This window comes from Apteryx rowi, unplaced genomic scaffold, assembly GCF_003343035.1.
Source record: "Apteryx rowi isolate R43461 unplaced genomic scaffold, aptRow1 scaffold_37, whole genome shotgun sequence".
In the NCBI taxonomy this organism is placed as follows: Eukaryota; Metazoa; Chordata; class Aves; order Apterygiformes; family Apterygidae; genus Apteryx; species Apteryx rowi.
This window is the reverse complement of record NW_020450196.1, coordinates 3,133,929-3,161,701: the sequence shown is the minus strand read 5'-3', so window position 1 is coordinate 3,161,701 and position 27,773 is coordinate 3,133,929. Positions and strand designations below refer to the sequence as shown.

The following is a 27,773-nucleotide window of genomic DNA, read 5'->3' as shown; positions in this document are numbered from 1 at the left end:
TTCTAGTGCGGACAGCGAGGAGAAAAGACACAACCTATTTAAGATGAAACTTCATAAATTTGCTGAGAGGGTTTGGTTGTGTTATGTTTCCCAGCACCCTGCAGTCAGTGGGTCCCTTTTCCTGTTGTGTTCCGAAGTGGAAACTGTAGGTTCTATAACATAATCGTATCTATAGTTGGAGAAAACTATTGGAAAATTTGCCTTTTGTTCAGAACTGAAGATCACCTTTTGTTAGATGCTGTAAATTGAACAATGTTAATTAGAATATGAAAATGTACAGCTTTACTAGAAGCTGTCACTGATTGCAGTGGGTAGAGGGAAGGAGAGAGAGAGAGAGAGAGAGAGAGTGTGTGTGTGTGTGTCCATCTTCACTGCAGCATAGACAACTGCCAGCAGATCTGTGCTACATTCTTGTAGGGTTGTCATTTTATTATGATTTACAGTAACTGCAAAAAATTGCTAATGCAGTGTTAAGACCACATAATTATATTTACTAATTTTACTATAATTTAATTACAGTTACAATCACATTCCTTGTGGTTGTAACTAAGAGCGAAGAGAAAAATTAACTAAACCATGTACCTCTTTTCTGACTTCCAATAAATAGTAAAATATTAACTAGAAAAAACAAAAAAAGTGTAAGTGTGTGAACTGGAAGTTCTGTTAACACAGATATTTCTACCTGATCACCATTTTTTTTTTTTAATTAACTTGGAGAAACTAAAACCTTGTTTGTACTGAGCTTGTTATAAACCTCATGTTTTGTTTAAAGTGAATGATTCAAAATGGGATATATTTTTACATTCTTATAACTAATTGTGGGGTTCTCTTGTGTCTCTGGAAAGATAAGGTTTTTCCCCTTCATTTGAAGGGCTTGTGGATAGAAACTGTAGCAGCTGACAAACTCGTGGACCAAATGCATTGTAAAGGAAAAGTGCTTCACTGAGCACCAGCGTTCTGTAGAATTGTAAGGTGTGTGATAAAATTCTAATTGAAAGTGAATAAGTAAAAAATTCCCAACTTGTGAAAGCTATGTGATAAATGATTTTAAATTCGACCAGTCATTGCTGATTGTGGTAGTTCTAATTAGTTATAAATGACTTTGATTAAAGTTATAACTGAATTGGCTAAAATTTTATGTCAGTGGAGACTGCAAGTGTTCAAAACTTCATTGGAGCTTGAGTTTGTACCCAAAGCTCATTGGATTGGGACTTGTGTCTTTCTATGGGCATTTTTTTGTTTTGTTTGTTTTGGTAGTGCCTTAGACTGCATGGTCCTGATGAAGTCTCCATAGTCTGCCACTGCACAAACAACATGGGTTGATATCAGCCTAATTTAATCTCTTAGCATCAGTTTTCCAAACTGATTTTCCATTTAGTAGTTGATTAGCATGAAGATCAGTGCGTATGCCTTGTGGTTCATTACTATTCTGCCCTGGAAATCATTTCTCTCAGAACTGTGTTACAGCATCCGGTGGGCAAGGGTGTAGATAATGGTTCACTGAATCAGCTGATCCTGTTAGCAAAAAATCATTCAGATTTTGGGCAAACATGTGTGGCCATCCCTCATGTCAGTAACTAGTATCCTAGCACAGACAGCTGACTATATGCAGCAGATATCAGCTGTGCTTTTAGTTCATCTGCATGGGTTAGATTGATAGGTGGTGAGGGAGAGGTCTGAGGAAAAAGGGATGTTCTCCTTCAGCTTTAGTCAGGAAGTGGAGAATGTGACTGAATACTGGTCAGCTTTTGTTATTCTGTAAAAGAATGTGCAATGTGCAAATGCAGACCCTGGGCWTTTGTCTCCTGCGTTCTTCCTTAGAAATGGAAAATGGATTGCTCTGGACACATACAGAGTTGATCCTGTCTTTGGCACCTCTGCCTGGGGCACAAGGAAGAAGTAGTATGTCGTATGGCAATCCAGTATCTTAACCCTTTACTATGAGATGGAAGAAAAAGTAGAAAGCCATTGATAAATGGTTTTGGCTGGGCAAAAAAAAAATTTTTGTTACCTTCAGGTATCCCCTTTCCCCCTTTCCCCCTTTCCCCCTTTCCCCCTTTNCCCCTTTCCCCCTTTCCCCCTTTCCCCCCGCAATCATGAAATACTATCAAACTTTGTCTCCATTAGCTACTCCAGCATAAGTATGGTATTCACATGCAAAGCCTGTAAGAGGTGTGGAGGAGAGAAAACCTGCTTCCGGAGCCATGAAGCTGCAGATACCCACTTGAGCAGACACCTTCCTTCTCCGTGCAGACAGTAGCACATACAAGTGTGATGGCAAAAATGGGAAAATATTACAAAAATCATTGAACATCAGCTTTACTTTAAAGTTTAAGATGAGGCAGTAAAAGTCAAGGGTGTTTGTGAAAGTGAGTGGGGAAAAAGGGGTCAGGGATTCCTTACTAAATCATGTTTTTGCAGGTCAATGAGCAGTGAACTCACAGCAATAATGTTTATGGCAAACAAACTATCCAATTTCTTATAATAAAATTAAAGAATCAGAATTATGTAGGCAAAGCTGTAGGATGGAAAACAATGAAAAATGGGAGAAGTGGAGAGCAACTACTTCCTTTGTTTTACCAACATGTTATTCCAGACAGAGGGGAAAAATGTGTCATATCTTGCCCTTCCCATGTTTTGCTACAGCTTGTTTGATCCCTCTAGCTATGCTGATGTCATGATTAAAAAAACAGATAATTTTCAAAAGCATGTTATAATCACCTGAATTATGAATGCAGTAGTAATCCTAGCTGTTAGAGAAGACAGTCAATTGTGTGGTACTTTCCTGAGGCGATTGTTTTTGGTTTGTGTCTTATGCTTTGCTTTTTGGATCATTGCTTAGTTGTTCTATTTTCAGTACCTTGTAATACAGGCCATTAAAGACAGTTAAACTGATCCAAATGCACTATCTTTAACGTTGATTGCAATATGTGGATATTGATGGCAAAATGTAAAACTTCTCACTTGTCTTCTCTACCTTTTATGGCAAATGACGGCTTCGTTAATATGCATCAACCCCCTCAAAGTACAAAACAGTGAAAATTATACTTCTGTAAATTACGCAAAATACCTACTTTGAATAGGAGGAGAAGGCTTGAGTGTGAGATATTCCCTTTATAAAAGGGAGCAAGACTCTGTTTAATAGAAAATGATTAACTGATACTTTAACTTTCATGTAATCAAATTAGTTTTCTGCTTGCAGATTCTGACTGTTTCCCAATACATTTTCCCTTCCATATCTGTTTACCATATGTCAGTAAGAACCAAAACAGACTAAAGTCAAGTCAGGATGACTTTATTATACACAAATGCCGCTCACCCCAGTAAAGAGTAACTGTGCAAAACCCTATATCTCCTTTGAAACTGGTGAGCTCCTATCAATGGCAGCCATGGAGTTTTGTAGTTTCCTGGTTTTTAGTAGAGTTGTAACAACTGCAGCAAGCTTTTGTTCCTGCACTGAGCTGATTTCCAGTCTTTCAATGTAAGTATTTCATGGGTAAGCACCTAACTGAAACATCTATTGATCTATTGCTAGTGCTAGTTTTCTGGCTTCCCCTTTAAGACTTGCACCAAAAGCTTGAAAGTTTCTTTACTTCTAGGAAAACATGCCTTACCATATAACAGTGTTTGAGCAGATACCTTTTTAGAAGATCAGATCAGCAGATCAGCTGGACCGAGGCTCACAAGTAAGTTTTTTGCTTGGAAACAGAATTGTCAGTATACAATACACTGTTCAGGTGAACCAGGTAGGAAACTTCTGTTAGTATCTCTAATACTGTCACATTTTGGAGAGAGTTAAGTGTTCCCTAACGTTTCACCCAGTATGAGTGTGGTGTGCACAACCATATCTACTCTTTCTGTTTCTGCTGAATATGATCTCTGTCCAGTGCTGCTAATCGGTCTGTGATAATTGCAGATCTCCTGCCATGATTTAAGAACATGTTGGATTTGCAGTGCTCTGCCTTTTATAGTTAATGCTTCATGGTCTTTCATTCTTTGTATTAGTAACAAGGCAAATTATGTGCTGTTCAGAAAACTCATTCTCTAAACGTTTTTTAATTACACTTTACTGATGTTTTTAAAACAAGCCACCTACTTTTTTTTTCTTAATGCAAAAGACTAATCTTATTAGGAAAATAGGTTCCTTATCTTTCAGTTTAGAAAACTGTCTCATACAAATCTGTGTTGAGCCCAGCATTCTGAGAGTTTGTGGCTGATGTTTAATAACAAGACTGACAAAAAGTATGTATGTGCTTATGTCATACGTTCCCAAGTGTTACTTCAGAACTTTAAACTCCTTAAAAGGAGTGGGAGAAAAAGTCATATAATTGTTGTCTAAAAGGCATGTTGCATACAGATCAGTTTAAGGGCAGATATGTGTGAGGGAGAGATCTCAGTTTGTTTTTCTTGATTTACTTTGGGCCTTTGAGAGTGTTATATGTGTGGCCAAGTTCAGGTGTGACTGGGTAGAAGTATATCAGAATACAAGTCTTTTGTAGATAGAGCCATGTCTTGACAGTAACCAGCAACCCTTGCATCTGTTCTTGATTCCACTACTGATTTGGTAGATGACTTTGGTCAAGGTGCTTCACCCCTGAATCAATTTTGAGTTGGTGGCAATTAATACTGGCTTCCTTGGTAAAATGCTTTGAAGTATACCAATTTATTACTATGCTTGTCTTGAAAAGTGATTTAAAATAGCTTCTCTTTTCTTATTCAGCTGAATAGAAATGTGATGGGATACCACGTTAACATGATCGTTGTGGTGAAACACTGATTCTGTATGCTTTTAATTGGAGAACCTCTAATGTTTTTAAAACAAACAACATTCCTCTCCGGAAATCCGCGAGTCACTTTTGCTTTACATAGCTTGAAGAACTGTGGGGACTGACAAGTGCTGAGCATGTAAGAAACAAAGAAGGATTTTACAAAATTGTCACTGGAGTAACTATTAAATGTTAATTATTACATTAAAAATTGATAATTCATATTTATTAAAAAAAAAAGCAAGGGATGGACTGTGTTTTCCTGAAGGTATTAATAAATGCTTTGGGTTGGCTCATGACTAGACCTCCTTATTGGTACTGACAGAATGAAAATAAAGTTAAATCTTATGTTCATTTGCAGTTCTTGTTTTTCCTCAGTTATAAGCTATTTGTCAGGGTGGGACTGCACGCAACTGTAAACCATTTCTTGTGTGTGTTTTTCAGAGCACTTTCTGGTGTCTTTTAGACCACAGGTTGAACCATACTTTAGAACTACTCTATGGAGTTTTGCAGAGTTGTTTCTTAAAAAGAAGTTAATTTTCCACCTTCTTTCTATACTTGTATACCAGTATTATGATGCTCAGTACATGCACCAGCTGCAGGTTATGTTGTGTAGCTGTTTTGCATATATGCTGTTACATAAACGCCTAAGGGGATATTTGCACTGTTGAGGTTTGGGCGTATAAATTTGGTGGCTTGTGTCTAATATGAAGTTGATGGAGAGAATTAGGCTTCTTCACAGAACAATTCAGAAAACCAAAATAAGTTACTCACCTTTCTTTTCATTTCAGAGGTGCCTACATTACATAGCTACAGTTATGCAATTTCATAGAGTAATGATGGTCCTTAGTGCAAAGAATTTTCAATTTCTATAGGCAAAGGCACACACGTTCTTATCTCTCTCTCTCTCTGGATATATACTCAGCATCATATAAATAGGACAGTGAAGGCTTGGAAGTCAATGGTATATCTGTAGATAAGAAGACATGATAATGCATGTACTGTGTAGAAGAAAAATTATGTAGAGAGCAGAAAATAGACATGGAAAGTCCTGGAGCTGCTTGGAGAGCTGCTCATCAATTGTTCATGATCCAAAACCAAGAAAATATGATTTGAGGTACTGTATTAGGATTCTGTGTTAGGAAAAACAAAAACATGGAATTCTGTAAAGCAGCATATTTTGGGCAGGAGAGGAAACAGTTTGTCTGTTCCCAAAGGAGTTTGCGAATCTCTTCTAAATAATCTTTTCCTGTTTTATTAGTCGGCCTAGTTATCTGGTTATAACAAACCTGAGTTAGAAAGAAGCTTTATTCCTACTGTTAATTATGTTATTGAGGGAGGGAGGATGAGTGAATAAACTTTTTAAAATACCAGGCTGCCTGTGGTCTGCGACAACACACTGAATGAAGCGAGTAGTTTCTCTCATCTAATATGTCTTAATACCACTTGTGTTTCTGCAGCTATGCATATAAACCAGTAGCATAGGACATTAACCAGTAACCAAAATTTTTATTGGGAGGATATTTGAGTAACAAAAATATTCAGAGCCCAGATGCATTTCTACAGAGGCATTTTTCTAAGCCATGGCCTACTTTAAGACCCAAGAATTTAAATGTCATCTTTAATTTTCTTAATAGTTAATTTATTGCAACAGCTGATTCAAGTGAAGAAAAATGCATAGGTGCCAAGGAAACTCTGGCAAGCTGAAAAGGCTTGTAGTTTCTGGGAATTTCATTGTGATACACATGGTACATATTAGGGGCTCCTGTGGGAAAACTGTATTTTATAAATGTGAAGGAAAAAACGGAGCATAATTCACAAAATCATCAGACTACAAATGCTTTATTAAAGATATTTCTACTGTAAGCGAAGAAAAGAGAATCAGGGGATCAAATTCAATGGGAATAGATTAATTAAAATTGATAGTATATTATAAACAATGCATAAGTGAATCTTCACCAGCAGGGTGACTTGAAGAAAACACTTAAACCTTATGGCTTATGACTTATATATGTGTCCCCTTAATTTTTTTTTTTTTTTTTTGGTCAACCAGTTTCAACTAGATGGAAATCCTGAGGATATTAATTTTTTCCTTGTTTTGTGAAAACTGGTGTCTTGGGGAGGGGAGAGCAGAACCAAATTAGTGCCACCACTAAGGGATGTGTGATGCCGAGAGGTTGATACTTCTTGCTGACCCAGCGTCATAGACACATGTCAGAACAAGCTACAGCACTTGTTTTTGCCTGCTTACATATGCAGGAGGGTGCTTAGTTATGCTCCCAGCTGATGAGCTGAAAGAAGTTCCTGGAGAGGAGTCTTAGTGGACAGGTGAAGATGCCTGAACTATACAGACCACATATCCATACAAAACCAGGGTGGAGCAACTGTGCTGCTTTGAGAACAGCTTGTTGTAGCTATTCAAAATAGAGGCCTTCTCCCTCTCCCACCCACTGATTTTAAGCTTTGATGGCTTTGATTTTTTTTTTCCCCCCCTCCTCCTGTGGTAAAGACACAGCCAGACAGTGAGATGGAAGAAACAATATTAGAGAATTCTAATCTTGTGTGGCACTTTTGAGGCTAAGGCTCTAACTTCTTTCTGTAACTCCTCCAAATCATACCTTCTTTTTGTAATGTCAGTTTTCTCAGTATGAGCCTCGCCAGACCTAGGGAAAGATGAACAGACTCTGCTTTCTCATTAGTCCTTTTCCAAGCCCACTCAGAGGCAGAGGAGTAAATTTTGAATCCTGTTCCTCTGAATTTCTTCTCCTGAGGCTGGTGAGAAGAAATGGGGAACAAAAGTGTGGGCATAGTTGGTCTGTTCTTTGTGTGCTGGTGAGGCCAGATAACTGCTGCTGGGAATAAGAGAGTAAATGAGGCCCTTTTGTGGAGGACGTGAGCTTGCTCATGTGTGTCCCATGTACGAAATATAACAAGACAGGAAACATCTAGAGGGAGGTTAACAAAGCAAAAACTTCTCTAAGAGGAAGAACCATCACAGTCAAAGAAAGAGGGAAGCATTGGAAGGTGGAGGGACTTGTGGGTAACTCGCATACAAGAAACTCTCGATGGAAAAATTATAACCAAAAAGAAACACTGGATGAAATTAAATTGTTAACAGGTCCCCAATCATAACCCTTAATCTGAATTATCTTCCAGTAGAGGGCTGGGTGGATGCTGAAAATAAGCTTGGCTCCACCATTTTTCTTTTGAAGCATTCTCATTTAAAAGTGTGGTGGACAATCTTTCCTTGTGCCTCCAGGAAGTAGACAGCGTGGAATGAATGACCTGTCTTACATATATCAAAGCATTAAAGTAAAAAACAAAGTTTTTGTTTAGAAATCTGTATGAAGCAACTCCTGTCTGCTTTAGTTATTAAATGATATTATTTGCAGAGAGAGGAGGTGGGATATTAGCAAAGCTTTTAGAATATGTTACCAAATAACAGTGGGAAGCTTAAATTCTCTCTTTAGTTACTACTTCTGTTCTAAGAGAGACAACCAGGATAAAATGGATTAGCGTTTGTGAATTGTTAAGTGTAGAATGGTGATCCTTCAGAACACCCAGAAGGATCATAGCTGTATTACTTACACAGTTCCTGCAAGGAAGTACAGTAAGCAGCATCAGAAGCAGACATATGGGCTCTTGCACATGCTTGTGTACTTTTGTGGGAGAGGAGTGGGTGAAGAGAGGAGAAAAGTAAGGAGCAGTAAGGTGTGTTTCAATCAAAAGGTAAATGTAAAGCTGTTCTTTCCATAGTTGCATGGAAATATCTTTTTAAATACTGGTGTTGAAACTCTTCCCCAAAGTCTCTGCCAAATGCTTCATTTAAACCTTGGGGATTTCCTGAAGAGCTCCTTCATGTACTCTAAAAGCAGTCATTAGAGGCCAAGGTGAGACTTACATAATTCGGTAGCTATGATATTTAGCATAACAAAAACAATAAATCACTCTAACTTAGCAAGTTAATTTCTACAAGTAATTTCTACAAGCAATGAGTAGTCTTGTGAAATCTAATTCCATAAGGACAATTCAAATGGGCCTGGATATAAACACCTGCAAAGTGGCTTTTGAAGGTTCATAGACAAAGTGAAGATGTCAAATACAGAAATACATTGGGTTTGGGGATGTTGTTCAGCAGAATATCAAGGGGATTTGTGTTGAATGTTGTTATTTAACATCCTCATTAATCACGTAGCTGGTGTAAGCAGGTTGCTAATGAAATAGCAACTGTTGTTCTATAGGGAGTCCTTGTTAGCAGAAGAAATAACACTAAAGGGACTTGGAGTTTTGTTTTGTTTTGTTTTGTTTTTTAAGGCAAAAGCAACAAAATGAGATTTAACTTGGCTTAGTATGAGCTAATGCCTGAATCTGCAATGGCAAGTTTTAATTGTAGAGAGAAGTCTTGAAAATAGATCTAGAAAGGAGTGGGAGCAGGGTGAGAGGCTCATGGTGGACAGCAAATTGCATGGTTTGTGTTGGGTATATGTAGAAACAGAAACAGCTACTGCAGTATCTTTAGGAGAAGACATTGCAGAATACAGTGGGAAAAAGAGTCACCCGAGCATTGCTGTATGGGGATGTGGACAGTTATATGTGGTTCAGGTTTCTGCATTACATGAGGCACTATGGAAGGAAACTAGTAGAAGAGTCAGGTCGGGGGTTGCCTCATGGAGAGGGACTGGGGCTTTAAAATTTTGGATGGTTTGAGACCACTGGTAAGATTAAACAGTCTAATTTTTAATAGTCTAATAAATTATCTGATTTCCATAAGTATGTAGCACTGAGTAACTCCCAATAACTGTGGCAAATATTTGACAGTTAGCCATAACAGTTCAGGATGGAAAGAATATCCTGCTCTTCTGACACCAGAGGAGGGGTTATAAAGGAAGAATGAAGTGGCTCGCAGTGGAATTTGGCCCAAGCATTTGGGATCCTGGTTTCCTTTTATGTTCCTTTGGTAAAAAAGCAACCACAAAAGTTGAGCGAGTTCTGACCGAATGCTGCAGCTCTGATTGTTGCAGCTCTGATTATAGGAGAGTATGATACCATTTTCTAAATGATTTGTGCCTCTAGTGGGGAGCTGAAGAGTTTGCCTGCTGGAATTTGGTACTTTTAGAAGTACTGATCTAGTGAGACCTGTGCAAGTGAGAAATTGAGGTTGTTAGTTTCATTACTGTGCATTAGAGATTACCTGACCATACCTTTTCTGTTCCTGTTACTCATGCTTTACTCTGTGACCAGTGTTGTTTTTCAGGGTATTTAAGGTTATTACTTCCTTCCAGAACAAAACATACTTTTTTATGATGGATATTAGTTTCCAGCAGTAAAATTGAGACTAGGTAACAAGAACCTGTTTGTAGGGTGCTGTACATCTGCTGTCTAGTGGTAGCTCTCTTGTGGTTCTCCTGTGAAGAAGAACCAGTGTCACTGAATGTTCAAATCAGCATTTCCATTCTGGGATGTCATAGGCATGCTTCAGTGTAGTGTGTTTAAAGCCACAAATAGCTAGCTTTGAGTGAAGCATCTTATAAAGATAAGACCAAAATTAACATGACGCTGAAGTTGATAACATGCTGTTTTCCAAATAGTGGCATAATTCATGTAGTATTTAATTATTTTTCCATGATATTCTTGCACTGTTTACATGCTGGTTTCCTATAGCTACTGTTTATATTTGAGTGGGCTTTCCTGTGTTTCTGAAACTAGTTAAAGGTTTGAAACATTCAAGTGCAGTGCTCTGTGTTCATGCATAAATATGCTAAGCTGGTCTTAAACTGAGTCGGTGGTTTAAATGATTGACAATTTCAAGGCAGTATTTATCAGCACCTACTGCTTAGTGGCCTGTGATAACTGCTGTGTTCTGAAATTAGGGTAACTGATACTTATTACTGGCAAATGCTGTTTTTTATTCTTTGCAACTTATATTTCAGCCTAAAATTGAGATATTATGTTTCTCTCATCTGTTGTTGTAAAGCTTCTGCTAAGGGCTTGTAAAAAATGTATGGGTGGGTTTGGAAAGTATGTTGAAGCCATGTCAATGGCATTTAGCGCATGTGATTGGGTATCCCATTTGCATTAACTGAATAAAGTGTGTTACAGACTTATTTTAACACTTCTCAGTGGTGTTGCAGTTCTTGCTTTAACACTCTTAGGAGTTTTTTCAGATTTGTTCAGATTTTGTTTTGTTTTTTAAGAAAAAAGATCAAAGCCTCATAAGTGTTACCACAGTTCACTTATTCAGGATAATTATGTTACATTGTAGAAGATATATGATTACATGAAATAGCCACTCATCGAGATTCACACTGGGGTTGCCTTGACGTTGCTTGTTCATAAGCAGGTTATGCTGCTAATCAGTGGGTGATTAAAATAGAATGGTGTCCTTCCAAAATGTATTATTATATGCTTCTTTCTACATTGATTTCCATTTGTCATTACCTTGTTCAGTGTAGGAAGTTTTATGAAGTCAGCTGTATTTCTTCATTATGCTCAGCTGGATCTTAATCAAATTTATTTCATCAAGAATGTTTTCTTCCTCCTAGACTACCTGCCTTGCATCCAGCCATTAATAAATGTATGGAATGGCCCAGGACTTGCATGTTGCAAAACAGCTAATAAAGAATCATGAAATGCAAAGCAACTTGTATGTTTAATCAAAAAAAATTACCATTACTGTACAGTTTCAGTATTCTGTATTCATTTAGTTACATGTAAGAATTTTTTTTCTGCAGTACGTTAACTATATCTGTGATTTTTTTTTCCCACCAGCCCACATGATGTTTTTATTAGTTCTGAGTTTGTCAAGAGTAGGTAGTGTTGTCACAAGACTGCATTCAAACGTAGGGATTTGGGACTCAGTTTACTGACTTTGCCATGAAAATACTGTAAGACTGTGGGAAGTTCTCTTACTGTGTGTGCCTCATTTCTCTGCCTGTACAGTTGACATTGCTACTGTCCTTTGCTCTTTTGTTTCTGGAAGTTTAAAATCTTTAACCTTACTGTGTCTGTGGGGAAGCTTAAGAGTGTCTGGTACTGATGGTTCTTCTTGAAAGAAAAGTTGAGTTAGATGAGGTACCGTTTCTTCAGAGTGTCATTTTCAGTCTGTCTTTGCATTTTCTCTTAATTAAGCAAAATGTTTCTTGTAAGAAAAAGGTGTAGTTAATTCCTCCCTTCCCTGAAGGCTACCCAAGAGCAAAAGAAGGTTTGATCTTTTGTGCAGTCTTAATAAGAATGTAAACAGTTAGAATTAAGATCTTCAACTTATACTCTTACGTGGACCATAAACACAGCTTCATCTTGATTTACCATGGCATCTTTCACATATATAAATACTGTCTGTAAAGAAGCTCTAGGGCATTTTGGAGGATAGCAGTGAGTTCTAAAAATAGCTCTTCAGGATGTGTATGTTTTCAATATCATCTGTCCCTTGGTTGCTTCTCTTGTTTTTTCTTTTAATTACATTAACTGGTTTTTGCTTGGACTACTCTTAAGAGTGAATCCTTATTAGATAGGAGAGATCTGAATCTGTCTGTCATAAAGAGGCTTTCTGCTGGTTTTAAGTTTTCAGTTCTTACAGGTGACAACCATGTGACTGAGTTGTTCATGTGCTTCAGTATTTCCTTTAATCTTGATATGTCTAAATAGGATTGAATATTGACATATCGTATTATGGCAAACAGCCAAGAAAATATTTTCAGTTCCCRATGGACATAACTGAAGTTCTCTTATTAATAGAAATCAGTTCCTGAGAACCAGGATGGAAATTCAGTTAGAACAATTCCTTCTCCTCACCCCTTTTCAGTTTATTATTCTCCTTCTCTGAACCTGTTGGCTGTGAGGCTCTCCATGGTGCTCATAATGGAATGTGTTGTTGGTTTCACTTCAGGTTTTCTTAGTTTTGAACGTTAAAAGTCTTCACAGCTCCAGTTTTATTATTGTTAGCATTTTCTTTGTACTATATTGGATTATGTATGTGGGGAGGTTTCTTTAACGCTCACCCAGCATGAGGCCGCAGACAGGCACATTTCTAACACTGTGACCTTTTCACTGAAGTAAAAGGTGTTTTTTTTGTTGTTTTTCATTTCTCTCGGAAGGCAGAAGTGATTATGAAATAGCCCTTGGTATGACTGGCAGCAAGGAAGCGGTCCTGAACGCACACGTACTCGTGTGAGCTCAGCAGTGAGCAGGGATGGTTTCCTGCCGGCGTACGTTCCACCCTCCTCTTTTGTTTAACACCGGTAAGGGCATACGCTGTTCAGCCACAGCACCCCCACAACACCCACCACCTGTGGGAAGGCAGAAGCCTCAACAGCATAACTTTTCTTATGGGTTATTATTGTTGTAGCTAAATTTGTCAGATGTTCGCTAACGGCTGCCATCCCTGTAACTCGCCTGAAGTAGCAAAGGCTTCTGTGTAACCTACCTGCAGCAGGCGCTGTGGTAAACGGCAGCTGAACTCGGCGTGGGTGCAGGGAACTGTCCACGTAAAAGGAATGGTGTTTTTGGAGTCGACATTACAGATGTGTTGGCTACCAAGGAAGTTTTGGCTTGGGGTGAAAAGCAATTTTAAGGAAAGACAAAGACAAACAGATGCTGTAAAAAGCAAGGCAGTCAAAAATTTGCTTATCCTGTTTGACCTTTTTTTCATCCTTATCTGATGTAAAATAAATTAATAATGGGAACAACTTGAATTTAAAACCGAACATCACCAGTCTTGGGTAGAATGTTATTTTTAAAGCTCCTGACTGGTGGAAAGAATTATTGTCCTTCTAAAATGTATAGAGAAATGAGTGAAGAAGCTAGATTAGAGTTTTATTCCAATTTGGTTACTTTTCTGTAGGTGCTTTTCTTTATCTTTTTGTTTCTTAACTCTATAATGGCTTGCTTTCACCCTGTGTGTAGGAGTGGCCTTTTGTYAAACCAAAGATCAGACTATGAAAGTAATCTAAGAAGCATCTATTCAGACAGGTTTCTGGGGCAATTGGTATTTAAAGAAATAAAYGAAAAACAAAAAGCCAAGGAACCCCCAGAATTGAACATGCCATATTTTGAAAACCTATCTTGTGCAGTTAGTTATGATTCATCAGACCTACTATAGCAACTCATGTTTTGGACAAGTAAAGAAGTGCAACGAAGTCAGCTATGATATAGAAAAGCTGTGAACGTGACTCCTTTGAGAGAACATCTGATATCTTAGTCTGAAATGCTGATTTCCATTTTGACTTATTTAATGTCCTCCAGTCAATGTGTGTTCTAATTCCAGAATGAATTCTATATGAGAATAGTTAACTCTGGGAATTTCTGTTAGATCGAAGCAAATTATTGCCAGCTGTATGTAATTTTGCAGATTTGCATTGTTTGGATTGCTTCACTTCACTTCAAGTAAGTCATTACATTCCCTTCATCAAAACTGAAGAAAAGTGTAAAGATTTCTGTTGTTCTGCAGTATTTTTGAATCATGATCACCAATGAAACAATAACAGTGTGAGATTACTTGTTTCCTCTGGCTGGTGTCATGTAATTAATTTTTTGTTCAGGATGTTTATGCTGAATTATTTCTGTTCTTTGGTTTTCAAGCTCTTATTTAATCAAATAAAATACAAAGATAAAATGCTGTATGTCAGAGAAATGCCAAGAGAAGAGAGAGGCATTGGTATAAGCAAAGAAAAAAAAAACAGCTAAAGAAATTGAGAGTTGAAATTCAGAAGGTCAGTTGATGAATTGCAAGGGAGATTATAAAGTTGTTAAGGGAGGTTGTTTACTGTGTTCATATTTTCTTTGGCTGCTTCCATTGTTTGTTTTAAGATTGATGACATTAATTTAGGCTATGTGTTTTTAATTGTGCTCTTAGCTCGTTTAAAATGTGATAGGAGTGATATGAGAGCACAGAGTCTAGTAAAAATCAGTATCATAATTCAGTGTTTCCTTATATTAAGAAGAATGTTCATGCTTTGGCCCTGGCTTATTTAAACTATTTCAAAATCCCAATTTTACCTAGCATAATGCAACTATATAAAGTGAACAAGACCGGTTTGTTTCGAGGGAGCAAAATCCAATCTAGATTATCTGTAAAAAGTAATTTTAATGGTTATTTTAACATGTAAAGAGTGTGCTCTTTGGATGTTTCATTAAGCTTCAGGGATGCTCAGCAGTACTTTGAGACTGTTACTGCTCGACAGAATTCCTGTTTGATAAACTTGAAGGTGGAATAAAGACAAAAGTCCAAATCCTTTCCATTGGAAAGACAGAGTAATAGAAGATCATCTCAATAGTGAAAATAAAGCAGTAAAAATACCTTCAGTACCTTGGTAATGAATGCTAAAAAGAAAAGGAGAGATGAAGAACAATGTATTGAGGAATGAGGTACAAACAACATTCAGAGACTGTAGATGAAGGAAACTTCTAYAGAGGAAGGAAACTTACGTTTTAGCTTCTTACACACCTTTTAAGAAGAGTCAGCTTAAATATCTTCATTGTGTTCAGCACTTTCATCTCTATATAGCTAAAAAAAATACCATCAAGCTGTATAGTTATACCAAATCTCTATGTTATTCAACTTAATGGACCATTTATTTAGTTTTCAGCTTTACAAATGTATTTTTCCACAGTATAATTTTGTAATCAGGTCTTTGTTAGTTGTCTGTTTCAGTGAAGTATTGTTTGAAATCTTCGTAAAATTGTTTTATAGAAGCAAAACACCTTTTAGGTTTGGGGTATGACATAATTCTTAACAATATCAAACTTGCCATTGCCAGTGATTCTAAATATATTTTTTGTATCCTAATACTATCCAAACCCTGAGAAAAAATGTTGGGGCATTCAGTAACAAAAGTGAATGTTAGCACTTTGTATGTGCTACAAACTTCTAGGAAGCACTTTACTTTTTCTAGACCTGCAGAGCTAACGCAGCAAGGAGCACCCTTCCGCCCCCCCCCCCCCAGAAAAAAAGTCATTCCTGCTGAATTATCAACAAAATTATCTACTTATTACCTAAAGTTTAAAATCCCACAATGCAATTATAAAGATGTCACGGAGGGGAAAACCAAAAGCAGTGCAGTACATGTATTCTATCAGTAACATCCACTGGTTAGAATTTGCAGGGATATTGTAAAGCATAGCTCTCTTTCCAAGCTGGACATATCTTTGAAAGAGAGATTGTGGTTTTATTAAGTTGATTTTTCCATTAAAGCTCATCTGAGTGTTCCAGCAGAATAAATGTGCGTACATCCATTTGTATGTGTGTCTGTGCACCCATGTACAAGTACAGAGTTTCCAGTTATTTGTGAACAATAAGGAAACCTTGAGCTGATCAAGGGCTTCTAGATGCTTGGACTGTCCTGGGTGCCCTAAGGAAACCTTGAGCTGATCAAGGGCTTCTAGATGCTTGGACTGTCCTGGGTGCCCAAAAGCGTGTCAGCAGCCAGATGCCAGGCTGGTAGTCCCTTTAAGAAGGAGATTTTGGAGATAAGATTGGAATTTCCATATGTGAGGGTAGGCTAGTTCTTTTAAAATGATTTTTCTTCCTTTGCAAGCAACATGATATTGAAGAAGTGGCATTATATTTCTTTATTACATAGTATGATCTATACACATAGAATTGTTTGGCTTCAAGCTTACAGTGAAGAAGGAGCTTCTGATTTTTGTTGTCTGTCATGAAACCAACTTGATTTTGCAGTTACTGTTGTGCTTTTGGAATCTGCCTTCTCACTTAATTGTGAGTGTATTGCAAGAAGTTTTTATTTTTTAAAGTGGATTTTTTTTTATTCTAAAGCATAAAATGAGTAAAACAATTCTAATGTTTTAGTAAGTAGATTTCACTTTAAGTTTTTTAGGCGTAAGACCAATTCGCAAACACAGTTTTGTCCCTTTTTTTTGAAACAAGATTTTTAAAAGAACAGAGGTGAAAGAGTGCAAAATGGATGTTTTTCATGCATAAGAAAGCAAACTGCTTTCTTAAACAAATCCCCAGCCAAAATCTATCAAATGTATATTTGGACAGCATTGTCACTTTATTTTTGTTACTATTTTACAGATTACTGGCAGATAGGTAGTGCAAATACAGTCTAACAAATGTAGCATTTTGTAAGGTGTGGGTTTTTTAACTGTATTTGTTCACTTCATGCTGGAGTTAACCTAGAACAAAAAACAATTGCTCAAGATTAGACCATGTGCCACTTTAAAGATTTTCTGCTTTTAAGATCTAGTCTATATTTCTTCTTCCTCATTTCCACATCCTGTATACAATGGAGAGCTTGTTTCTAGGCTAAGTAATAAGTAGGACTGCAAAGTTTGAGAAGAAAATTAACTATTGTTGACTTTCAGAAATTAATATCTTGTGCCTTGTGTAGGTAGAAAAATGTAATTGTATGTGTGCTGTTGTGGTCAGAATCAGGACTACAATTTTAATAATTTTTGTTTAAAGAAAACAAAGGTTAGTGTTTCTGTTCCCCTTCTTTATGATGCATTTCTCATTAGCTGCTGTTCTCCTGTCCTCATCTCTCAAATGTCAAATCCCTATGTAGTATAATTGTTCTGATCATTACCTTCATGGCAGCATATGCAACATATGTGTAACCTACCTGGAAACACAGCTCTTAGGCTGTGTTTTTGTGCTAGGGCATACACTTATATTGTGCTTGCTATAGAACTGATTTGCACAGAGACTTCAGATCTGTGTACTTAAGGTGTTTTTAGTTGTAGAGCTTTGTGTTTGTCCCTTACACAAATAATGCTGACAGAAAGCCAGAACAATCAGGTCGAGCATTCACGTAAACACACTGTGTAAACAATTGTTTTGGCGTTAGCTGCACTCTTCTGTAGTCTTAAGCTCATACCATATTAATGTTCTGTTTAAATTAGCCAGAAAGCTTAGATAGCATACTTCGTTGTCAATACCATTTGTGAACAGATGGGAAAAATACAAAACATGCTAGAAAATTTATTTTTCTTTCCCTTTTCTAACTCCCACTATTCAATTGCTAAATTAACTATAAAATGTGGACTAGCTTTCAAGCTCGCATACACAGCTGCTCTGAAATGCATGAAGAAGGGTGTCAGGTAAACAACAGAGACAAAATGGGTTGTGAGTTTTCCAGTATGTTTAATAAGAAGAAAGAAATATTCTGATTAATACTACAATACTTTTGTAAGAAGCTATTTCCTGTTGACCTAAATTTGTATTGCAATGTGTTTGCAGTCTTCAAAGGGCAATATATATAATTAGTATATTACAAGAGACAGATAAATAGGACATGCTAACTCCTTTGAATGACTAACCTGCTCTTCGATACTAGTTAATAATATTATCTCAAACACAAACTCTGTGTTCATTATGAACAGCAGCTGAATTGTGCCACTTTAATGGAGGTATGCCCTAATCTCCCACCTCTGTTTCTTAGTTTTTAAGCACCTCATTGTCTTTGAAGAAAATATCTCTGCTACTTAGCTTTTGCTGGAGAGTGCTGATCCAGTGCAATAGGTGTTCTAGTTGTGCAGAAATCCACCTAGAACTGTTACTGAAACTACTTACGGGTTTCTTTTTAATTGGTATGTAAAATGCCAGCTAGATTTATCATGACTAGTCATAACGATGAAGGGTATCTCAAATAGCAGATATTGTTCTTTGGTCCTGAATCTTCACAGCAGTTATGCCAGACAGGATTACTGACCTGGAATCTTGGCTCTTGTCTCATAACAATGGAAAGATCTGTACTAACTTTGAGGATTAGGCTGTGACCAGCTTCTCTGGTTTTTGTTATGCACTTCTGGATTGGGAAATACATCTGTCAGCACTGATGAAAACATGTTTTTTTCACTCCTGTATGACACTGTTCTTCATAAGAGAAACATACTGTTACATATTCAAAGTTGCAGAATGTGCTCCATAGTATTAAATGCCTTACAAATAAAAGAACTGATATTTATGAAATGTTAATGAAGTGAAATGATGACAAAGAACTGAGCGATGTGATGGAAAAATTCTAAGCCCTGGCTTGCAGTTAGAGAAAGTTTGACACAAGTGTGAGGTCACTTGAATACAAGGCAATTTTGATAGCTCTCAAAATATTTGTTCTCAGTTTGACCTTTGCATGGTATAATGAAGTTGAAATAGAGAAATGAAAAGACATTTATTTGACATTCTCATTGAAACAGTCTAGACCTAAATGGTGAAATGTAGTGTAGGAATAACTTGAGTTTAAAAAGTACCTTTTTTCTTCTCTTTTTCATTCCCCTCTTATCTGGAGGAAAGCTCATTTGGAGAGGGGACAGAAGGGAAAGAGAGCATGAATTATGAACAAGCACATACTAGACACTTCTAGTAATTTCCATATGTCTCMGTAAGGAGCGCTACTTCTGTGTGCAGTGCAGGACCTAGCTAAATAACTTTCTCCATACTTGAGTCCAAGGGAGGGGCTTCTGCACCCTCTGTAAAGTGTGCTGAAGGTAGAAAGCTTGCTCTCTATCCTTATGGTGGTAGCAGATAAAGAAACACAGCCTGGTACCTAAGGATCTTCTAATGTCTGTAGATCGTGAGGCATTCAAGAGAAGTGCTTCTCCTGGTGAAACTCCTGGAAGGGGTGGGAAAACACAATTTACTATGGAATTTCAAGGAACTGTGGGCAGCTGGCTGCCAGTCAGTGTTGCTCCAGAATCTGGCATGGGAGATGGAACACTTTAGTCCCCCCCCTTCCCCTGTCTCAGAAAAACTGGAAACTACTAGAAGAAACAAACAGATCGTGTAAGGTTACATGGTTGAACTTTACACAAGAGGAAATTTCCAAGTTAAGGTTGTTCTTGCCCACTCTCCGGCACTATAAATTTCTTTCTCCTTTACAGTTAATGACTGAATATACTTTTTTTAAAAATTTTATTTATTTATTTATTTATTTATTTGCCATCTGCAGCATGCAGACATAACCAGATCTGGTGAATTTACCGTTTCATCTTCTCAGTTGCTTCCAGGACATGAAGATAGTACATGTGCATGGATAATTATTATAAGATAAAGTTAAATTACAGAAAAATACATTTAAAATTGTCTAAATCAATAGTGTTACTGTAAGTGCGAAAGTACAAACTGTTCCACCTGAGTCTGGAGAAGCAGAAACTCACTGCTGTATATCAGAAATTGACGATTGTGTGTTCAAGATTTAGTGCTGTCTTTATGTGCAGGGAGGCAGAATTAAGACGGCACAAGCAGACTTTAACTGGCCTTTCTTGGCCTTTTATGTTTAACTGTGAAAACTTACCTTTATTAGTATGTTTTTGTTTGGAGCGATAAGAAATTTGATTATGAGCTAGCGAGTGAGTGTTTACTACTCCCTCTGCTGGTCTTTTAGCAATGTTTAAAAGTCAGTGCTGAGGAAGGACTAGGAAACACTTGATTTGGAAAGCCTTGTTGGGCTTAACAGAGGTTCTTCCCCTTCACTACCCTCCTGTCTTGTTTAAATAGCATATCAATTTGATCTCAGTTGATGGAGAAGTTGTCTCTATTTTATGAAATACTTGTCAGCAAAAGATATTACACAAATGGGAACTCCTTATTTCTGGTGTTCAAGGTGCAGTTTAAGCCACACTTAACTTTCTAATTTTTGCTAACTTTTTTTGAACCTACTTAGTACTTCTTGATATTAATGACTGAAGTTAGGGCATAACAGATATGCCTCTTTTTGTGTGGAGCCGAAGTATTGGAGCCCACCAGCTAGGAAGGTGAGCTAGTGAATAGCAAAGTCAAAGAGCTCTTATGAAATCCCAACTGAAAGTGTTAAAGCTGTCTTAAGGCAGGAGGGATTTGGTACTACAGTTGGCCTTCCTCTGAAAAGGCATCCTTTGTTTTGAGACTTCTGTCAATTAAGATGGTAGTGAATGGAGGGAAAAGCTGGTCAAAGGATAACCAGTACGAGTGAATTGCAGGCAAGAATCTATAAAATATCAGTACAAATAAAGTAATGATCTAAAACAGTTCTCTGTCACAAGTCTTCACTTTGTGTGAGCACGCACTTCATGAAGTCTGCAGGATGCATGCTACATGTATTCACTGTTACCATCATAATTCTTCATGGTCTTGATGTTGCTCTGTAGCTCTGCATCTATCTAAAGGGAACTTCTGCTGTTCTTTACTCATTTTGACCATGCTTTTCATCAGGAAAAATGCTTTTTGCAGAAGAGTGTTTAGCAGTGTTGGAGTGGCAATGGCAGTTCTTGAAGAGCTGTTTGCAAATCCACAAGTATATTGAGCCTTTCATAAACTTAGATCATGCAGAAGGGCTTGCCGAGGACTGACACTTCTTTGAGATTATGAAATAGTGTCTCTGTGTGCTTAGGACAGAACTCTTCAACTGCGGAAGTAATTCTGCAAATACGTGCARTGGGTTTAAGTCAGGAGTCGTGACATCTACACTGCAGAGTTTGTGCAGTGTTACTGTAGAGCACTTTTTAAGACAAGTACTTGTATTGAAATTTTTTAGCAACTTGTGTGTGTTCGGAGGTATAAGTACAGCAGGATCCTTTAGCAAAGGTTTGTCAGTGTCTTTTCTAGCATTCTGAATTCTGGAGACATTTTTTTTGCTTAAGCCTACACAACTTGGGTGCGTTTTGGTAGAGTAAAATGACTAGTGTAAAATGAATCTCATGTTAAAGTTCTTAAAACTGATGTCTGTAACTAGAAATTTATTGTTGTCATCTGCTTTTGCTGTAGGCTTCTGCTATAGGGGAGCTCTGTTTGAGGTAAGCTCCCATCTGTGGCCTCAAACACACCAGTGTTACTAGTGGCTATAGAACCGTTCCTCCCAAAGTGCATTGAAGCATGATGAGCAGAAAGGATGGACTTTGGCTGAATAATTGTGTTGTATAAATTCCTATTTTTACTTCAAAATTGTAGCTAAAACTGCTTAAGGGGATTGTCAGTCTGAATTTAGCAACTGCATTTGCAAATACCTAAGATGAAAGTTTTCATTTTTGGAAGAAGAGAAATGATCCTGCATTCTGACAAAGATAAGGTAACACTTTCAGTATCATGAACTCTTTATCTTGCCTTAAACAGGCAACAGAAAACTTCTGTGAAAAGCTGCTACTGTGAACAGTGAAATCTGCATGGTTTTGCTTTTGTCTTTTTTTTCTCCTGGCTCTTATGTTTTTTCCAAGAAGAGATACTGTGTTATGACTGACTTGTAACTCTGCGTACTTCTGGCTGCTTCTCCCTGCATCTCAGTGAAGGTTTTGTCCGAAACTATCTCCTTATTGCATGCACTAATTTTTCATGAGACATGCAGGAATCTGTAGGGTTTTAGCTGTCATAGCGACTCTCTTGATTCATTATGGTTGAAGTTGAACTACCTGTTCAAAAGACAGAGGAGAGAGGGAGGAAACACAGTGTGACCCTGCAGTCTGTTTCTGTTGAAAAACTGGCTAAAATCACTAACTCTCAGCAATAATATTGTGCAGGAAGTATTGTTTTTCTGCTGCTTGAAACACGTTTATAGTGCCACTTCAAAGGCGAGGAGCAGTCATGGGGAAACGGCTTTGTCCTTCTTGTTGGGGAGGAAATTCAAGTGTATTTGTCTGCAGAAGGGTAGTGGTTGCTGCTCATCTGCCAGGTCTAGGGTAGCTGCTTTGTCAATGAGCTTTGAGAAGCCTGTTGGAGTTTCCAGATGCTTCCTTTTTGAAAATCACTCATCCCCAGTTTCTCTTGTGGCTTTTGCTCTGTTGGTCTGTACTTGCAAACTGTTCTTGTCTCTTCCTTCTTCTCCACTACAGCTTTTTTTTCTTTTCTGTTGTTTTTTCTTAATCTTTTTTGTGATTTACCTAACTCCTGCCACCTATTTCTGCTGCACCTCACCAAAATGTTCCAAGATGGTTGCCTGTTAGTTGGGCTAAGCTACACATGTGACTGCAGCAGCCCTGGTTACTAATTGGGGCAATTCAACAAAACAAARGAGCCTATACCAGTGAGCATTGGCTTAAACTGCACAGAGAGGCTGCTTCTACCAGCACATGTGCTGGTGGCTTTCAGAGATATGCTGAGGAAAATACAATAGCTTTCCATAACACGTGCAATATCATACACCCGTGCTCAGTCACTTGCTTTGTTCAGGAAGTCTTCAATCACAGGATTGTAGAATTTCCCTTCTCTTAAAAGTCCATCTTTCAGGTTGGGGAGGCACCCAAAGTAGTTTCCTTCTGAAGAAGTGTTTGGTATACCATTGCCCAAGTTTCAACAAAGCCTGCAAGTGTAACAGATTTTGTTTTCAGAGCTGTAATGTGAAACTTTAAGAAGGTACTATTCAGCATTGCTAACAGCTGTGTAAATGTAGAAGAAGAGAAATTTGAGGAAGAAAATAGAAAATATTTATGCTAGCAGTGTTTTCTGCACCAATTAAATGCTCAGGAAGAAGCTGACAGGACATTTAAAAAAAAGTGAAAGGTGATTTGTGGCTTGTCATGTAATGAAGCCTGAAATTTCAATACCTGTTAACATATTATTCCAGTAGAAAAAGCTTCTATGTTTTCATCTGGATAAATATCTGCTGTTTAACCTCTTCCTGTTTTTATAAGTGGATTTCAGTCTCCTGTCTTTACACCTGCATGTATTAGTCAAATAATACTGGGAAGGCTTTCTCCTACAGCGGTCTTTTGAAGTCAGAGGAGGAGCAGCAAGGCTCCTTTACCCTCAGTTGAGAAAGTTATCAGTATTTATTATTGTAACCTGTAACTGTGCTTAACTAGGATTGTTATATTTACATTTGCAAATGCTGGTAAGGCCTCTTACAGGGAAGACATGTCAGTATAAGGTGAAGTACTACTTCTAGGAGGTTGTAAAATAAAAGGATCAGTTTCTAACTTAAAAGTTTTGTCTGTCTGAAACCACCTCTCAGATTTGACCTATTGTTTTAAAGCTTTTCTTCAAAACCCTTCAAAGGTTGATTTATAAACTACAGGTCCTCTTTTTTCCTGCCAAGAAAAGCAAATAAATTTTATAGCTGGAAGAGAAAAGTATTGCAGAATAAACTCTTTTCCAGATTCTTTCTCACTCCGCTTTTATCATCCTTTTTCCTATCTACTGATTTTGTGAAGCAAACTGGTTAGTGATAGACAGCTTCAGCAAGTGAGCAAAGATGCAACAGTACTTGGAATCTTCCTTTTCCGTGAGGTCCCTGCACTGGGTTGATGCTAGCAGAGCAGGGGAAGAACTGTGGGGTAGTAACAAAAAATGCTGCTGTGCTCCTCTGCGTGGGCAGTAACAAAGCTTGCCTGTCTTGAGAAAGCTGATGTGCTGCTCAGGTTGTGAAGAATGTAGTAGCAGTTATGCTCCTGGATGTTTCTGATGGGTCTTGTCAGATTTGGGGAATGGTATTGGGAATGATGGGTGTTAAATGCCCATTTGCAGTACTTTGATAGAAAAGTATTTTTGGTATTCTGGCAGTGCAGTCAACTGCCAGACACAGTTTTTATACAGAATACAATATGTCAAATGGTATAAGTTGCACCTGATAGTGCAATGAGCAGCCCCCTGACAATTCTGAAAAGAGCACACATCCTAGGAAATAAGCCATCTGGAAGTAAGCAGTTTCTTTCAAGCAGCTAATATTGATAGCACTAGAGCAAATGGTTCTGAAGAAATCAGCCCGCCTTGTTTGAACTGCATCATTTCTACAAGTCTTGAGCAAAGAAAATGTCAGCATCCCAGGATGTCACTGAGGTGGTAGTACCTAGGTCAGTGGTTGTCATCAATATCAATGCAGCATTTGGAAGCGCCTGAGAGAATGCTGCAGGAGATGAAGCATGGTTTATCCAGCTCAGCTTGTTTGTGCTAATGTGTTATTTTAGCATGAACTCTGTAAAAAAGTTTTGGTACGGTGGAAAGGAGGAGGAAGAGAAGTTTCTGTTCCTAATTCTTTAAAGTCCTGCTTTCACTGATGACTTGAGTAGACAGTCTAGTGTCATTTTAGTCACAGAGCTCATGCTCAAGACTATGGGGATTTCACATAACTAAAAGCCTATGTATTGGGTTATACATTATCTATGTATGTTGGAGCTAATACTGTCATGTTAGAAATGGCTGAATCCTATCGGGTAGACCTTGATCTTGATTTAGCATAATAATAATATAGCAGTTAACCTTTTTGCAATTCTCCTTTCTATCCTGGAATATCTTTGTCTCCCCACCCCCCCCAGATAATAGAAGTTTTAATTTAAACTTTCTCAAGGTAGAAACCTGTAAATTTTCTATTCCCCAAAAGAGCCTTGACTGCAGTGCCTCCATAGCTGTTGTATGTTCAGTGGGTATGGTCTACCTGCTGTGGATACCCTTGGTTCTTCCATTTTCAGAGGCTGCAAGGATTGAAAAAACTGTGCTACTGTCTCTGAACTCCCCATAAATACATGCCAAGATGAGTCCCAGTGTGTGTGCATGGTTTTGTAATGATTCTGCTGTAGTAGCATTATCACACAAGCTAATTGCTCAGTTATTTTGCTTGTGTTTTTAAAACATAATTTTGGGGGGAAATAAAGATTTTTCTCTTTGTTTCAGTGTGCAAGGATCCACCTTACAAAGTTGAAGAATCCGGGTATGCTGGTTTTATTTTGCCAATTGAGGTTTACTTCAAAAACAAGGTATGGAATCACATGCTTTTCATCTTTCTGTTAGGAAAAAAAAAATCATATGGAGGTTTTAGGATTTACATTTTAATTCCCAAGCTTGGTTAAATATTAGCATTAAGAATATCTTTATAAATGCTGTTCCTCAATTCAAATTCACTGTAACTTTTAGAATTGCCTAATTTTACTTTTGAAGATATCCCTATGCAATTAGGATTACCTGATAAAATAAWGGAGTTGACTGTAATTGTTCAGAAGGATTAATAGCCTGGTCAGAAGTGGAAACACTTTTTGACTAATTTTTGACTAATGTTTCGGGAAGTTCAATAGCCCCTTAAAAACTTTAAGAAAGGAAGCTGATCTTGATCCTGTTGATTTCATAATGAACCCATTGTTCTATTTTAATATTGCCAATCTTTCTAATTTGTTCATTTTTTTGGTCTTTCAAAAAGAGTCTTTTCATCCTGCATCCTCAGTATGAAAAAACATTCTTTTAGAGCGTATGCGAATATTGATCCTACTCAACTCAACATTACCAGGGGGCTACCAGGGGGCTACCAGACAGTTTAAAAACTAAACTAGTGCCGTTCTACAAAATGGGTATTATTGTGGTATCTCACGTTCTGAATCTAAGTAAATACTGCACTTATTATGGGTCYCTCTGGTAGCAAATACAGAGATTTCCTTTAATGTACGTAACAGGGTCTGTATTACTAATAACTGGTTCAGATAAAAAAAAATCCTATTTGGGGGGAATAAAGAGGAAAAAGCTCAAATAGTTTCTAGAATTTAATATACAGTATTTTAATGATTGCAATATCTTGGGCATCCTTTGCTTGTCACGTGCTTTCATGGACCTATTATTGTACTTCACATTTGCTTGTGAGATACTTGTGTGGTTATTTTATAATATCAGGATGTAGTTTAACATAATTGTTTTAATCTAGTTGGTGTTTTATCATCTTTAACTTGTTGAGTGTATGGTGGAAAGTTAAAAATGAAGGAAAGCAGAAATGCATAGTAAAAAGCCTTTTCTGAAATCCTGCTCACTTACAGTTTGGATTAGTGGAGTGTACAACTTTGTTAGCTTCTTATGCCTTTAAATAGATATCCTAATATCCTTTTGTCTTCCATGGAAAGCTCCGTCAAGGCACAACAGGTGGATAGTTCTGCTCAGGCACTTTCTAAGTTGTATGTTTTAAACAGTTAATTCTGAAATGTTCCCTGTATCAATCTGTGAAGAGTAGGGCTTGGTTCACCCCATTTGCTGGTGGAAAAGGAAACGGGACTGCCTCCGTGACTTGACTGGCTTTTTTGGTATGCTCTTTAGCTCTGTATCCATTAGAGAAGCAGTTTGATCCATTGCAGGAAATCTAATTTTATTAAAGAAAAGCAGCCCATTCTCTTTAACTCCTCCATTCAGAGTTCATCCCAAAAGCGGGGAGACAAAGTCAGAAGACAGTGATTCAATGAAGCATCTCTTCAGAAGGCTTCCAGCCCGACATTTCTTTTTCTGTTTTCCACTCAGACTTTGGCTGTCTTTGCTGACTGTGGAGGCCTGCAAGTCTCAGGAGTTACCCAGCAGGAATTGTGGCTTATACTGAAATGAGAGGGCGCCAATGATTACAACTCACCTCACCCTCAAGCAGCATGTGGAATTAGGAAGTTTGCAAACACCCCTCACCCCTATTTTGGTGTCATGGAATACAACAAGCAGCAGTCGGACTGAGTCAGCTAGCTCTTCAGGCAGCTGCAGCTGCCAACCCTTTTCTGGGGTCAATACAATACGAAGAAAAAATGGCACAAAAATTGAGTTGTCATTCCTGAGGCAAATTACTACTTCCTCTTGGCTCAGCTACTCTTCCTCCCCTAAGCCACTTCACAGATATTCCAATACAGAAAAAGAGGAGATAGGTTGGAGGAGGAAGAGGAGACAGACCATCATCACTTATTCAAGGTAGACAACTTCCCATTTCTGGTTCAGCAAGTACCCTAATGAACAGAGAAGGCAAGGGTACCAAAAGCCATCCTGGATCTTGAACTCAAAGGATTAAAATGTTTCCATTCCTAAGACTAAACAGAATTTGTTGAAAATCTAATGGCTGTTTCTGACAGAAAATATTCCAAGCTTTAAAGAGTTAAACCAGCCCCTTTCCAAAACCTTCCATATTCAACAAAAGTAGGCTATAGATGTTAGCCGGTGAGACATAGTCCTTGGAAAAAATGCTTTATGTTTAAGGACTTCTACACTGGAAAATGTGTCTACTTAAGTATAAGTCTAATAATGAGTATATTTTGCCTTCACTGTCAGGACTGTTTTAAAATAATGGCAGTGGTACTGGCAGTGCTTCACATATTAAAATTCTGTTTTGAAATCCCTGACTGTGATCATCTAACTTTCCACAGACTTCT

At 37.7% G+C, this 27,773-nt stretch overlaps 1 protein-coding gene across 13 annotated transcripts in view; it reads left to right on the top strand.

Annotated features, from left to right (window-relative positions):
• The window catches only part of MLLT3 (MLLT3, super elongation complex subunit), a 155,138-nt gene that overhangs the window by 50,864 nt on the left and 76,501 nt on the right, over positions 1-27,773 (top strand). For 8 of the 13 annotated variants that reach the window (XR_003254806.1, XM_026073490.1, XM_026073487.1 and 5 more), the window contains exon 3: positions 25,294-25,376. Coding sequence is in view for 8 of the 13 variants with exons in the window: in XM_026073490.1 (XP_025929275.1) it covers positions 25,294-25,376 (83 nt within the window). In the remaining 5 variants the exon portion in view is untranslated. Of the gene's footprint in view, positions 1-3,667; positions 3,687-25,293; positions 25,377-26,889; positions 27,319-27,773 lie in introns of those variants that run through there. The other 5 variants (XM_026073495.1, XM_026073492.1, XM_026073493.1 and 2 more) reach the window with 2 other exon arrangements.